At 29.8% G+C, this 17,321-nt stretch overlaps 1 protein-coding gene and 1 long non-coding RNA gene across 5 annotated transcripts in view; one reads left to right on the forward strand and one right to left on the reverse strand.

Annotated features, from left to right (window-relative positions):
- Positions 1-17,321, reverse strand: part of LOC122717476 — a 57,597-nt gene that overhangs the window by 8,921 nt on the left and 31,355 nt on the right. The window contains exon 1 of one of the 4 annotated variants that reach the window (XM_043941572.1): positions 16,784-17,317. The exons of 1 other annotated variant lie outside the window; for it this stretch is intronic. In XM_043941572.1, coding sequence (XP_043797507.1) covers positions 16,784-16,829 — 46 coding nt within the window. In that variant the 5' untranslated portion in view covers positions 16,830-17,317. Of the gene's footprint in view, positions 1-1,010; positions 1,036-8,855; positions 9,218-16,783; positions 17,318-17,321 lie in introns of those variants that run through there. 2 more of the 4 variants (XM_043941573.1, XM_043941574.1) reach the window with 2 other exon arrangements.
- On the forward strand, positions 12,315-15,592 carry LOC122717481. The gene is made up of 3 exons (XR_006347224.1): positions 12,315-13,117; positions 14,652-14,907; positions 15,326-15,592. It is a non-coding gene; the product is annotated as an uncharacterized LOC122717481 (long non-coding RNA).

Below are 17,321 nucleotides of genomic sequence, written 5' to 3' on the forward strand. Positions count from 1 at the left end.
TAAATCGGGGAATCTAGGAACGTGGAGAGTCAGATCAGGCGGTATCTCCCTCACTCCCCCTCCTTTCCGCTCTGCCCCGCTTTGCCCGTTGCTGGCCATATGCGTTCCTGCCCCGATCGCGATGTTGCACTTGGCTGGAACTCGGCTAATAATAGAACGGGACCAACTTTCGTCTCGACTTTGCGTGCACCAGCTTGTCACGCTCGAGATCGATGACACGTTTCACTGTCTCACCTCGAATTCAAATTAACACTTCTAATATTCGTAAGAATGATTCGTAACATTCACACATAACCTTTTTAGCACGATTTATATGTTAGTTATCCTGTGAATAATATTTATTTTCGATACATTTAGATGCAAATTAAAAAGTATTTGTCGGTAATTATTTAGTAGACGCATAATTATGAGTGTTTGTTATTTTAACAGTGTTACAAAACTGTTGTCGTATAAAACGAGTTCGATTGATATTGAAATCAAAATTCAAGAAAAACAATTCAAGAATTATGAAATGATCCGATAAGATGCAGTTTTCTGAGTAGATAATCTCTATAATGTGATACATTTGGTTGATGATCGATTATAGTCAAACGTTATTGCATTGTGGGATTTTATTCCATTAAAATTAATTATTTTCTTTCTATTGGATTTAATTAAGAGAATTGAATATATACGTATGTAAGAAGAAATGTAAAACAAAATAAAAATTAAAAGTTTCTTAAGAATAATTGGAAATTATTAATTACTCGGCGTAAAGGTTAAAGCAGCGATGAATAAATTATGTTAAGCGTGTTAAGATCATTGACTTCCGGTGCGAGATAAATAGCAGAGGGTGAAATTAAGATTTAAACCTGTGACCTGGTTTCCTGACTCGTTATGTGATCTAGCGGGAGATGAAGTAATCCTTGAATTAGATGATAGATGGAGCAGAGTGCTTTAAAATAGAATTTGTGAAATCTTTAGAATTAAGTGATTTAGTCTATATCTTAAAAAAGAAGAGTTTTACGAACTTTTTTAATATATTTTTATCCTTGGGAAGTAGAATACGGTGACCAAAGTTTGCTTATCTTTTTCCTTGAACACTCTGTATATAAACTTGATAAATATATGAGCATTCGAAGAATTAATTTTTTCATTGAGAAGAAATTATTGTGAGAGATAATAGTTTCTCTCTAGTTACAAATTAAAATTTATTTTTTCTAAAAACAGAAATTATAATTATTTAGATTAATATTATAATAAAAATTTCTAAAATTTAGAATTGTATAGTTTCATCGTATCTTCTATAATATATTTTTATTCTAGTTTGTATTGCTCACCTGAAGATAATCAAATTATTAATTCTTAACAATATTTAGAACATTTTTATACTTTCTCGATTATTTTCCACTTACTTGTGGAATATAGTTTTTTCTAAGTTTAACCATATGATTTATCCATAAAAAATGATGAATTTATGCATCTTTGAAAAATATATCATTTGGTTTTTAATGAGGAATCGTGGGAAAAGTTGGAAATCACCAGACAGCTCAAGTACATTGAACTTCACGTGAACGCACGGTGAAGAACGACTATGTTGACATTTATACTTTTTATCGTGAACAGGGCTCACTGTATTGCGGGTGAGTATTCTACAGGGTGGTCTAAAAATCTAAAATTGTAAGACTTTCTTTGAAAAGAATCTTCACGATTCTTAACAACTTATTAACCTGTAATTTTTTTTTTTATTATTTTGTAATTTTTCATTTCATCTATTTATGGAATTATTCTATATTAATTGATATGTTTATTTTTATAAAGAGGAACGTTAAACGTGCTCGATCAGTTATACCAGAAAGTTTTATAATCGGATTAAAATAAATTGGAGATTCAAATAAAACGACCAATTTCACATTTGATCAGTTCATAAATGATATTCTGATACTCTCAAGGTTTGGATTTACTGCGATCCACTTTTATGCTCCATCTTACTCAGTCAGACGCTTTCCTCTCGGTTATTCACCTCGAGATATGCCCAGAACGACCCTGTTTCTCATCTTTACGCTCAGATTAATTTTCTTCCTTTATAAAATAATACGAATCGGGTGTTGAAGAAGGATGAGATTAAGGACACTTGACACCACGTTCCATGTATCCATAGATTCTCTTGGAAATATTTCTTTCTTCGATCGATAAAAACAAAGTATCTGAATTCTAAAAATTAAAAACTTATCATCAAAGACGAAAGCGTTATTCGATCGAGAGTTAATGTTCTTTCAAAAAATATCCTAATGAGGAGAGCCTAACAAATAATTAGAATTCAAATTTTCAATCACTTGCAAATATCAATTTTCCCAGATTCATATTTCAACGATCTTTAATCTTTCTTAACATTCAAATATTTTCATCATGAAATCATACAAAAAAAGAAAAAACCATCAGATTTCTCCATTAAACATCCCTCAGCACCAAGCATCTCTAAGTACCTTATATATCTAAAAAGAAAAAAGAATATTCCTATGCCATCATCTAACTCAACGATTCGAATTTAAATCCTCGGCTAACGACCACAACAGTCGTTACTGATTAACGCAAAAACGAACCAACCGATCTATTAAAACCAGCCTTAACGACTTCCCCTTATATCCACCAAGCAAACTACGAGTGTAACATCCAATACATCCAATACACGATTAACAACCCCACGCTTCGACCACGATTAATCCTTTTGTCAAACATCGAACGTAAATTGCCCCGCAATCACGAATTACGTCACGTGATTACGGATCCGCCCTAATGGCCGCCCCGTGCACAACAGAATGATTCATTTTCCGGCAAAAGTTGCCCAGGTAACAACGTTCCACGGTAATCTGGGACCAGTTTTCGTCGGGATACGAAATAGTCGTGCGACAAAAGGTGAGAGGCTACAAAGACCAATTAAGTAACCGCCGTTTATCACCACCGATTTATGAGTGTTACACAGTAGTTACGAAATTATCCCCGCTCGCGCTGTGGCACGAGTTATGTGAAACGAGCGAAAAAAAAAAAAAAAAAAAAAAAAAGAAACTTTCACGGATAACTAGTTATTCGTTCGAGAAACGTTGGATATTTTAATTTCGATCGGACCGAACGATTTTCATTTCATTTCTTCTCTAGGGAAAGGTTTCTAGGGAAAAGATGGAAGTGTGAGTCACTAGATTTTCATTAGATTTATTTTATCCAGCTTAAAAGTCTCGAAAAGTTGAATATTCGAACTGTTAAATATTTTTATGATATAAATATTCTTTCTCCGGAGGATAATTATTATATTCATGTTTCGATCTTTTCGAAAATCATCACAAAACGTGACAAGACGAAGAAATAAAGAAACGTGTAATTATATAATAATCCATGCATTTAAACCAAGTTATTTTCCAAAGAAATTCTAGTATAGTCTCTCTCTCTCTTTCTCTCTTAAGTATTCACATTGACCAATTTTCAGGAGATCTCATGTGAACCTTCAAGGCTTACAACCGGCCGTTAGTATTCATAATCGTGTCACATAATCGCGCGTATGTCAACCGAGGCTTAAGCAGCTGCGCGCAGCATGCAAATAAAATGTTTCCATGTCGAAAGCAGGAGTTCCCCAGCATCGGTGGTATTTTCACCGGCCATTCTTGTCGACCAGGACACACATGGGTTTCTTTAGTCATCCGGTACGATACTCGGGGCCACGACGACGACAGTCTTATACCACGTTGTTGTCGCATTTCCGTGACTCACGACAACGTGGTAAGCATACGAAAGCATCGCGCACAGCCAGTCGAGACGGGCCTTCTCTATTGCTTTTCGTCAATGAACCGACATTTTCCCTTTCTTCGCTCCTCGTTCTCGCTATTTTTATCGTCTCACCCTGGCGCCACGCGGGGCCGCCATGTTTCCTCTTCGATTATTCAACAAGGTCTTCGATAGAATCGAAATCGATGATCGAGAATTTTCAAGATAAACTGAAAGCCATTCGAATTTACGAATCTTTTCGACTTTTGAATAAAATATTTCGATTTGTTTTTCTAAACAACGTTCTTTTGCTTGTTTGTAGGTTTGTAGGTTTAGATTTGTTTATTTACACGTGCAATTGATACTGCATATGATTCTTTAGATTTTTCATACAATAATAAAAAAGCTTTTAATTCTCCAAGCATCATGCTACAAGTATTCTAATTTGCAAACAAATTTTTAATTATCTTTTTTTTTTATTAATTTTATTTATCAATCTTTTCCACGCTTAACAACTTTAAAACTGTATATATTATAATAATACTTGAGCAATACAATAAAGCATTCATAAAATTTATCAAGGAATATTCCAAAATCAAATCAACTCACGAGGTGTAAAGTAGGCGATCACGAAAGCGTTAACGATCGTATGTATTAATAATAAAAAAAAAAAACAGTGTTAATAAAAAAAGAGAGAGAGAGAAATAAAAGAGAAAAAGTAAAAAGAAGATACACAATTCAGAGACCGGTTAATTGCTTTGAATTCTAATGCAAATAGGTTAACGTGCCATCACGATTAATGTTCATTGCTCACGCACGTCACCATTGGGAACGCCACCATAAACTGTCTCGTTATCGTTGTAGTCATTGCGATTCCTCGCGATTATTTCGACCTCCCGAAGAACAACCGGTCGATCTGTGTGACTTTCGATCGAGTTTTCAGTTTTATCTCGCCCACGAAGAGATCGAAAACCCGTTTCATTCGACTTTATCCTGTGCTATGCAACAGGAATTCCGAACGTGATTGAGATAATTCGGAATCTAAGGCGCCATCTTGAAATTGCGGAGGACAGATGGCGCTAGTGGTGAATTCAAATCAATTTTTTTTTTTTGTATTCCTTTGGATATTTTGTTCGAAAAAGTATGAAAGTGAGGTTAAAATGTTTTTATTTGATGATATTCTAGATTAATTCTAGATTCAAATATTAGATTCAAAGATTTATAGTAAAGATTTGAAATTAGATTACTTCTTATTCGTCATAGCTGTAAATATGATTTAATATTACAATGAAGTTATTAATATCCATATAAAAAAGATTATGACATTTTCATACAAATAAACTTTGAATGAACGATTAAATATGTAATTTTAGTAAAAATATTAAATAATAATTTTTTGGTATCTAAATAAATAATAAATAAAGATATAATGTCATTAACTGTCGACAATACAATTTACAATAAACATTAACATTTCCATCCGCTACTTTCGCTCGTTACTTTCATAAATCACGTTTTAGATGACGTAGTGGTTTCTATTTGCTTGGTACCGATTCAATTGAATAACTTAAGGAGGAAAAAATTTGCTGAATTGCCATTATAATTTATATACGATTTTGTATGAAATAATATTCATACATAAAATATTCAATGACTAAGATCAACTTTTTATCGATGAATTGTTATTTCAAATGGTTGTATTACGTAGTTTCTTTGATATTTTTCTTTTAAAACTTGATGTAATACCGAGTGTTCATATATAAATTTTATTTTTCAAAATAAACTGTTCACCTTTTTATCTGACAAACTGTTGCAATCGCATGATCTTCACGGTGCAATTTCTTTTAACGCGCTCTTTTTCCATGAATCATTCGAATTCCTCTACATTCTTTGTTTGCGGTTGTTTCGCGCATTCCATCATTCACGTATTATTAATTTTATTTATTAATCTTTGTAAAAATTTTGTCAAAACTTATCAAGATTTTCCTTGAATCTATATTGTTATTAATTATTATTATTTTGTGTTTTTTTTTTCTTTTCTCCCGATAAATATTTCATTCTTAAATTATAACGTACAACTTATTATAAATGCTTAATAAAATATTCATATAATAATTAAAATTTCACTTTAAATTTCTTCTTACTTTTTATGAAATGTTGTTTTAGATTTTACTTGTTAAAAAATTCTGTTCCCTATTGTATAAATTATTAAATTTCTAAAATAATTTTCACGAATCTAAAATTTTAATCTGATTAAATCAATCCAAATCTAATTCCATAAATATCTATTGAAATTTCTTCTTCAAGATACCCATTAAATTTAACCTTGATCATTAAATATTCCTTCCTCAAATTTCCATCGAAGTCGTTCGAAAAAATTCTAAAAATTCTCATTCAATAATCACAACAACAAAAAATTTTCTCATCCTGTCCACAGAATGACAATTCAATTCGAATCGAACAAAAAAAAATTTTATTCCAATTTCAAAACCAAATATTCTCCAAGTGTCGAAACGATCTCGTTCGATTTCCGAACCACCCTATCCCCAGAAGCCTATTATTATCCTTGACCAAACAAATTCCCTCTCGATCCACCACCCTATACTCACGATTCACGTCCCCTCTCCCCTTCCCCTTTTCCACCGAGGAAAGAATTCCCTTATCCCGTTGGCCAACGTCCAAATTTCACGTGGAATCGAGCTCGAAGGCAAAGAGCTGAAAACCTAATGGCTCCGTGAATCCTCTGGTCACGTATAGAGCACGATCGGACTTCAGGTTGCAGGGAATGCCGGAAAAGACAGAAAAGCAAGCGAGGAGCAGGGAGGGAGGGAGGGAGAGATCGCATTCGCGTCACGTAGAGAACAGCGCGAGGATCACGTTTAAACCAACTGTGGGACTCTTTTGCTCCGGAATTCCAGACCCTGCCTTTTGTAACTCCTTATCTCTTCCCGGAGATGCACCCGGAAGCCGTTGCATTCCGCGGGATAATGCAACGTGACCAAGTCAAACCGTGTCCACTCTCTCTCTTTTCGATCACCGAGAGCGTGTTTAGGATGATTTGGCTACCTGGAAATTCTGATTCTCATCTGGGCTAAGCTAAGTTTTGAGGAGGGAGAGTGTTGGTGGTAGAGGGTTCGAAGGCTCGAGTTATTCGGCCTTTGCGTGAGGATGCAAGAAACGACGTGATTTTACGGGATACTTTTAAATTGAATGAAATTTGGTGAAAAATTTATGAGGAAAATTTATAATTTAAAATTGGAAAAAGATTGTAAAGAATTGTATAGTCAGCTTATTCTTTTTTTATATAATAAATTATTAATATTGAATTGACAATATTAAAAGTAGTATAGATTTTACTTCAATTAGAATTGTCAGAGCTTTTGTAAATAATGTGTTAATGTGTTAACAAATATAATTTTAAATAAAGTGAATCAAAAGATTTAGAAATTTATAAAATTTATGTATTTGTAAAATTTAATTTATTATCAAACTTATTATTATTAAATTCATTAATATTTATTAGAATTGGTAATTTGTATTAATCAGACTTGAATTAATTTTATTTCTTGATTATATAAGTAGATCTAAAAAAAATTTTTTTCATTAATAATATTCAATAAAATATTTTCCAAAGATATATAAGAGATCTAAAAAAAAATGATAATAATTAATTGTTAGAGTATTCATGGAATTTACATCTATCATCATCTCTTATTCTTTTACAATCGAGTAAATTCATAAAAAAAATTAAACTGATATTTGAATAACGATAACCTGAATTATTGGTATCTGAATTATCAAATAGATAATTGATCGACTAAGTGATAACTGTTATCAACGATAACAATAATCAGTCTGAAATTGTGATTACATAAGTATTTTATTTAAAATTTGGAATTAATCAATAAAATATAAATATTGTATATATATAATTATTAAATAGAATATTTATATAATTTATCACAATTAAACTTAATTCTTCTTATAGATTTTGATATAAATTATGCATTTTATAAGATAACAAAAAAATGTAAGAAGGCAAATTGAATGAATTAACGAATTCAAAGATTTCTTTTTAGAATGACGCTTTTTTTTCTTAATATTCTTATTTTCAACTTTAAAAAGAAAAAGAATTGGTAGATAATGTTGACAGATAAAATTTCTTTGTATTTTTAACTATTTTATTTGTCTCATTAATTGGTTTGATTGCATTCTATATGCAAAATTATCTAGTGGAGGTTAAATATGATGTTAATAATTTTATAAACCGGAAATATGTCGCCGACAGGCATCCCACGATAACGACCATTAGACTGTGACTGTTCCAATGAATCATTTTATCTTATGGTTTCAAATAGATACAAAGTCTTATGTTAAAAACTGAAATAACAATTTATATCAAAATTTATGATAATATTATCTTCGAAATCTCCAAAATTATTAATATCAACAATCAAACTATTATTACTTTTAAAAATATCTTTATATATCAAGTATCTTTATATATTTATTATACATTAATTATACTTAGAGAAGATAATTATACTTCTCATTCATTTTAAATTTCCATTTCGATATATAATTTGCTATTAAAATGCTTTAAAATCTTATTTTAATATCAAGAATTTTTCTAGAATTATATTATAATTAAATAATAATAATTTAAAAATAAGTAAAATATAGTATAATGATATCTAGATATCTATAAAATACGTATGATCCAAATTGAACGTTAATAACTAATTTAAATATATATCTATATTAAATAAATTATTCACAAAAGTTCCTGAAATTCGAAATTAATTTACAACAAATTAGTTTAAATTTAAAATTTATACGGCTCAATTTATATATGTAATATTTAATATTAATTATTTCTTCAGGAAATTTATCGTCTATTATAATTTATTATAATATTTTTTAATTTTTTAAAGTATTATCCCAAATATTTACTAATTATATATAAAATTATAATTCTATATATTACGATTTTTATTGTTTATCTAACCTAAATCGACAACTAATTTCTTACTTTTTTCAAACTTAAAACACATGTAGTCCACGTTTTCAAACTTTACATCATATTTTTAAATTATTAAAAATTCAAAATATCTACTCACCAAAACGATCAGAAAATAAACCACGATCAAAATACCATATTTGCTGTCATCTTAATCGAAGTCCTTGTAATGGTCAGGAAGCAATTAATTCAAACGGCAAGAAATAAGTGCGCGCGCATGCGTCTCATTGCAACTGTCGATCGTAGTTTCACGGAAAAGAATCACGCACTACTGTTCTTCAGAACAATTTTGATCACAAATTAAATGATTCACTGTTTGATCTATTAGAAGTTTGAATAGATAAACTATAACACATTCGCAATGAAATAATATTATCACAAACACTGATGAATATTTTGAAACAAAGTAATGCTATAGATTAGGTACGCAAATTGTATGAAGACGAATAAGTAGCAGGTAGCGCGCAGCCTTCGCTGCTCGAGCAACAGGTAGACACTGTGGAGAGAGGCGAAGATGGGAATGGAGCGAGTGTGCCACTCAGATAGACGGATCCAAATGCCGAAGAGCGGGAATGAATGTAAAGCAACGTTCACAATGATGGATGGCGCTGAGATCTTTAGATCTTCAATAGTGTCATTAGAATAACCTTAAAGAATCTTTTATAACCTAAAGAATGTTTAAACGTCTTATCATTTTTTAATCTGTTTAATAATTTTGAATTATTTTTATATACTTAGAAAATAATTAAGTTTTGTTGAAAAATAATAGTAACGATGTTTTTATTTTTTCGTACTTTGTTTTCAATTATTAATCAATTGTATGCTTATTGAATGTACAATATACAAACTTCATTTTAAAAATCATGCCATTTTCGAATTTAAATTTCAAACAAAGCACAAATTCACTATATATTCTGATTCTTTCCACTAAATGAAATTATATCAAGAAAACGAAATCTTCCACGAAAATTTTCGAATTCTCTCTATGAACTTAATGCGTTTACGAAACCTTGATGTGTAGAGGGGAATGGACCTTATCTGTCTGGCTGCTACACAGTGTAACGCAGTCTCTGTTATCGTTCTTATTAATCATTCAACAAGCGTAATGTGGTTGCATGAAATGGAAAGAACGTATCGCGCAATTGTACGTAACGAGAAGGTTAACAAATTATGCGGCTAAGGATGTCATCTATCAGATCGACTCGTGTTATGATTATCGCACAATCTGTCTTTCATACATCGTGTCATACATCTCTGATGCTCTTTACATCTCTTTCAATAAATATATAACTAATAACCTTGTTTTCATTATATCGTTCTATATTATTATATTAACATTAACATTACATATAAAAATATGTATCATAAAATTAATAAAGCATAAAATATATAAATATAATTATTTCTAAATCATTAAAAATAATTAAATATTGAAATATTCAATAATGATTCCAGATATATAAAAGTGAAATTTCACTGTTGCTTATAACAAACTCAACGATCATTTACATTTTTATTTTTTTGGTAGTATTAGAGAAATAAAGTTAATTATTCGCAAGATTTCGTGATGATTTCATAATTATAATAAAAAGTAGGTTGATTCGTGCAGGTAATAGAAGCGTAGCAGGTTAGATTCAATTAACAGAGCTCTCATACGTGACTAGCTAGTAGAGATTTGCTTTCTATTGAAATCGACCATCTCGAAATCTAGCACGGAATTATCTTGAAGTTAATCGAAGGAAGCTTCATCAGACTTTCGATCTATTTTAGACGGAAACATTGCTCAAAGTTTGCTTTATTAATTCAGATTGTAAGGTGAATAGAATTTTAACTGTATTTACTTTTTATGTACAAATTCATATTAAATTAATTTATTAGATATAAATTAAAGATTTCTTATGAAAAAAAAAAAAAAAAAAAAAGAAAAGAAATGAAAATAAGAAAATATTGTATCGTTAAGATTTGCACAACTTCTTTAGTCTTCTCCCACATAGAGAACTATAATTTATTCTTCCACGAGGAACTTCGACTGAAATTCATTAAAATTCATCAATTACTTTTAGATTTCATTATACTGTAATGGTAAATACATAATAGCATAATAATATATTTACTGTACACATTTCCATATATTAAATTAAAAATGTGTGTGTATAACGAATTTTCACATTCTATAATAATAGGCACATTGTATGTAACACACCTTTGTTAGAACATTATATTTCTTCATGCATAATAATAGTAAATGTAAGAGAAAATATATTACTATGTTAAAATAATATTTATATTACATGAAATATACCTTTATTATTATATTAGCAAACATACAAATGAGGACATCTTTAATGATCCTTTAATAATCATTATAATAGATACATATGGAACACATTCTTATATATGATATTAAACATATTATATAATATTTAATATTATACTTATTACACAGATTATTGTTGAAATATCTTTGCATCCATGCAATATATTATATACATTTTATAAATATATAATAAATTAAAAATATAATATATTTCTTCATATTTCACATAATATATAACATAATATAATTACAAACATTTCCAATATATCTTATATATCTCTCAAAATACATCTTTATATATAAATATATTTTTCAAGTGAACACTTAATTCATTATTCTTATTGTATGAATATTATCTCTTTATTATGTCAATAAATATACTAAATTCCATTTTCTATAAACATAACTATCTATATCTCACATCTATCTAAACATTTTTCCATGTAGTACAACATTATACTACATTCACATTGAACAACTTAAAATAAACAATTTATCATATTGAACAACTTAATTATTCAATTTGTTATTCCAATATATACATACCATTTCCATCTTATGATATGATATTTCCATCCATATATATTAATCATTATTCAGCATTCTACAATAGATTATATTATACAAATAATGTTTATATAAAATTCCATAATGTTATACAAAAAAAAACTTATCTTTAAATCACATTGAACAACTCAATCGTTCAATCCGCCACCTTAATTGCACCCATACGAGGGAAAAAATGAATAAACAAGAAACTCAATCACTACCACCGAGCTTTCTGATCAATCGAAAGTGCAAGCGAGGAAAAACAGCTGGTTCCAGGGTCACCGAGTTCGTTCGTTGTGAATGGACCCGTACTCGAGGAACAGTTGGTGGGGGTTCAATCATCGCAATGAATTACAACGAGCCAGTCACCGAGAGTGACTCACTACGTTGCTCTAGCCGTTGCAGCTCGATAAAACTCTTTTTCTTTGCCCTTCTCGTGCCGAAGGAATTCGAGAGTGGCCGGGAACAGAAAGAGAGACGCTTGAGAAGCCAACGAGAAGCGGTCGCTTATGAATCACTTGAGTACGCGAGCTAAATGCTTTGTAGAAGGGACATAGTAGGAGAATAAGAGGATTTTCGTTCGTTGGTATTGCCAACCTAACGGGATTTCTAGTGGTCTTAATGGATTAATGGTAATTCTTTGTTGTTGCAGCTGGATAAGTAAATTTTTAGATATAAATGCTCTATAACTATATTTTTGCGTTTGAATAATATTTTAATTTGATTCTTTAATTATGAGAATCTGGGGGAAAGATAAAATCTAGAAAATTTAAAGTTGCTAAAAGTTTGTAGAGAAATAGAAAGTATATATTTTATCTGTACATTATAGATATTTAATATATTTGTATAATTATTCTTATATCCATAAAATTTATCTCCCTAGTTTTTATATACTTATAAAAAAACAAATAATAATATAAATGAAGAACAAGCTTAATTTTTCTGGCGAAGAAAATATATTTTCAGTACAGTGACCTTAAACCATTAAAATTCTCAACTCTATGAAAATATATCTACAGCAAAATCGAAGAACTTCGACCAGCTGCAAAAGCTACCTAACATGAAACTAAAATTAAAATTCTATTCCTGTCCCAAGCGAAATTATTACGAAACGCACTAGAATCAACCAGGTAGAGTAAACAAACCAGGATCCATAAAATTCGCACGACATTAGAAACTAGAAACCTAACCTAACCTTCACTGAACCTCGCATTAGTGACCAATTCCTATGTATTACTACTACCGTAAAGATTCATTTCACGGCGTTTCGCCAGAATTCATATCGGTTTGTTGGAGAGCCGTGAAAAATCGTAATCCACGTGATCCAGCTCCTTAAGTATCACCTCGGTTTTTTTTTCTTTCTTTTTTCAGAGCTCTCTCGGGCCGCGCATACCGTGCCAATTATTCTCCGCACGGAAGTTCCACGGCTTGGCGTGAGAGATTGATGCGAGAGTCGATGCACTCCACGCTTATGTTTTATTCATACCTTTCACCAGGTTCGATAAGAAAATTATATTTAAAAGGCGGACGCAAACTGATGTCGCGAAAAAAGAGAAAATCAATTCGATACTTGTCACTCGTGGAAAGTAATATATATAGATATTATTATATATAGAGATGACTTTTGATTTACTACTTTGATTGCTTATGTGTTTCTGCAATTATATTCTAATATATATATAGGGGAATAAAAATATAAATATTGTTTCTCTTGAGAGAATAATTTTGAAAGATTATGGTACAATATTCTATATTTAATGAAATATATTTAATAAGTGTATAAATATTTCAATATATTTTGTTTATTTCAAATTTGTTCAGTACTCCAGATATTTAAAAACTTTGAGAAAACTTAATAACATTTTCATTTCATTATTCAATAGATTTTTAAAATGTTAAAATATAAAGAGGAAGTACATATATTGAAATTCAGAAGAAAAAACTTTGCTCTATATTCTTATTATTCTATAGGTTTGCACAAAACTTCCACAGAATGAAAAATAAACGGCGCACGTGGGAAACAGAAAATGTAAAATGCATCCTATGCAATTTATGCAAGACGTAATTAGGTGATTGTAGGTACTAATGTGCATTTAAATATGGACAAAGACTTGCCAGTTGTTATCTCAATGAAAGTCTATTTCTACGAATTGGTCTCAAGAATAGATTTCATTGAACTATAGTATTCACAGTAATTTTTTAATCACTTTCTTTTGAAATGTATATTAAAATTTGTCTTTCTTTTTTTAAATATTTGAATTAAAAAAAAAGAGAAATTTATTCTATGAATTTTATCATAATATTTATATTTTTCATTTTTTAAAAATTTGATAAAATTAATTTATGAAAAATCATAAATTTTTTAAAATATTTAGTAGCTTGTAACTTCTTTCTGTAATTTCAAATAATAAAGAGATTAATTTTTCTTCAATATAAATAAAAACATTTAAAATTTTTATATTTTACTATTACATGAGAAACAAATTAACAAAAATATGTATTCATAGCGTATAAATCATTATAACAAGGGACCATTTCTCATGAATCACTTCTTCCGATTACGAAACACGTATGACTCGATTATCGAACAATGTCAACTACCATGCATTAAAAATCCTTCGAGAACATTACAAATCAGAGATAACGTATTGTCAAGGTTACCAATTTTCTGAATTTAACATTAAAATAACGCTCAACAATTACAGATAGATATTTCATATCTTTACTTTATTTACTTAAAAAAAAAAAAAAGAGAACAAGAGAACTTTCAGTGAAATCTTCTTTCCTTGAAAAAAAAAAAATAAAATAAAATAAAAAAGAAATAAAAAGAAAAAGACTATAAAATTAACCAATAATTATAATTTATCATTTTAAAATCAATTTTATTAAATACACAATTCGATAATTCAATGGTATTCCGGAAAATTCGATTTCACGCGATATGAATCAAATTTATGGAAAAATTCTCGGATCATTACACGTTGTAAGATTTCCATGACAATACAAACTAATAAAGTATTTCGTTCGCAGGACTTTGTCATTATTTACAAGCATTATTCACCATGGAATGGACGTTGAAACTGTAATTTTCGCGACGAAGGCGTGTTCCGCGCCTCGATTCCATTCTCCGCGTGAAAAAACCCTTCTACAAGCTCTATATTTATCAACACGTCGGATACTTTCGACGTTGGAGTCCAAACCGACCCTCGACATTCTTAAGAATTGGAGGATGATGCCTGTAATTTTGAAAGAGACACGTGGAGATTAAAAATTAATTATTATTCAGGTATATATATATATATAATATATAATATTTAGAATTGATTCTCTTCATTGTCAAAGGATGAATTATTATATTAGCTAAAGGATAGATTATTATATTATTCAAGATATTATTATTAGATTTGAGTTTGAATGTTTTTGGAACAGTATAAAGATATTTTAAATTTAAGTGTTTAAAATTCTTTTAGCAATTCCTTATAATTATTATTATTTGATAATTCCTTATAATTATCAAAAATAGAAATTACTCTTTTATTTTGATTATAAAAATTTAATCATCCTTTCAATGGTTTAGATTTAATTTAAGTTATAAATTAAATTAAAGAAATTAAAATTACTAGAAATGATGGAAATCAAATTATCTCAATAATTAAATAAATTACTTTTTTAAATTAAATTTTCATAAATTACATCGAATATAGGTACTTTTGAAGAAATGGATTATATTTATCACTTAAAACTTCTGAATCAGAAAACTGTAATTATCTGATTTATCAAATTATTTCAATATGAATCAATAAGGCAATTTGCAAGAAAAAAACATAAAATGCTGAGAAGATCGCACTTAAATATGAAGTTGAAGAAACCATAAATTGACAAAACGAATAAATTATAACGAAAGTTATAATAATATATATTATTATATATATAAATAATAATGAGACAGAGGTGAAAATTTCACCTGAGAGTTGTGGACGATCGATTCGATCGTGGTTAAGAATCATATGATTCTTTTCCCGTTTTACGCCTGGCGCCAGACCGAAGTAGGCCATCGTGCCAGCGAGTAGCACGCGGAATACTCGTTGAAGATCATTAATTCATGGAATATGGCTTGCATATAATTTTGTTTCTTATGATAATTTTACAAACGCTAAATTATATTCGTATAAAGATATAAGATATAAAATTTTTGTTATTTTCAATAGTTGATATATAATATTTACTGAAAATCTTTAAAATTTTTAATTATTATTAAAGAACATTCTCAAAATAATAAAAATTTTATGTTAAAAAGTTAAATCAATTTATTGCAATAAAAAATTTAATTATCTTATGGAAATATTTTATAGTTTTATTTCTTGCAATAATAATATGATCAATTTTTTTTTATTGCCACTTCAATTTAATTTTGTTCATGAAATTTTTATTTTAGGAAATTGGCATTGATAATGAAAAATTCTAAAGAATTGTGAGATACGTGGAAAATTAATTTTTTACAAGTGTAATTAACAAGAATAGATTTGTAATTATAAGCTGATTGGGACAGTTATTGGACTAACTATTAGAAGGGAAACTTGTTACCCAGTAAAAGAACTTGTGTGTGATTAGAGATCATTGTGAAAACTAGTTCCTCCTTTTAGAATTTGTATCCATTTTTATAAAAAATACAATTTTTAAATTTTCTCATCTTGGAATCTTTAAAGAAATCATCATATTATTATTAGAATTTTCTGGATTTCAAATTTTTTTTCCTTCAATGCCTTCTGATCTTTGAAGATCTTCAAATATCTACAAATCTGAAAATCTTTGAAATATCATTAGTAACTTTAATTAAACTTCAGAAGGAATATTCAAATCTATGTATCTTTATAGATCCTAAAAATTTTCAAAATTAAAGAATTTAGATGCTTTCATTGTTGATGCTTTAATCTTTCAATCTATTTCAAATCCAACTATTAAGATACACAAAATTAGAAAGCAATATCTCTCTAAAGGCATAAAAACTATTACTTTTCTCATCCCTAATTCCCACTACACCTTGCAACGAATAGTTCTGTCGCTATAAACTACAATCACGCGGTTCTTATCTTTCGAACCTGTTACCCGAACCTGTCCAGGTTCACACGAACGTTTCCAGTGTACCGTACGCGTATACGCACCGGTCACGTGCCAGAGCGGGTATCCTCTCCCAGAAAGCGGGCCCATGCCTCGTGCCGCGGCACAGATCGACGCGGAAAAATGCGCGTGGAATAATGCGTGCAGCAGGACGGCGCCAGTGCGCTCTGCACCGCGCCCCTCCCACCCTCTCCGACGACGCCGCGCGTCTTGCGGAGAGGAGGGGTGGGGAGGATGCTCGAGAGGAAGGGTTAAGAGAGAGGCACCGATGAAGAAGCGAGTTTGTGAAAGAAGAATATGAACGTGCGGTGTAACTTGGTTATGGAGAGGGAGAGAAAAAGGTTGCGTGTAATTGAGAAAAGTGGAAGTATTGTGTGGAGGGAATGGGAGGTGAAAAAGTGAGATTAGGAAAGAGAAATTGAGATGAAATGGTTTTGTAAATAGAGAAAAGGCTGATAGAAAGAAATTTTGTAATTTTTGGATAAATGAAGAAAAGGAAATATAATTGAGAAAATGGAAATATTGTTAGAGAATAGAAAGTGATATCAGAAAAAAGAAATTGAGAAGAAATGTAAGAGAGGA

This window comes from Apis laboriosa, unplaced genomic scaffold, assembly GCF_014066325.1.
Source record: "Apis laboriosa isolate Shangri-la unplaced genomic scaffold, ASM1406632v1 scaffold5213_cov150, whole genome shotgun sequence".
NCBI classification, from domain to species: Eukaryota; Metazoa; Arthropoda; class Insecta; order Hymenoptera; family Apidae; genus Apis; species Apis laboriosa.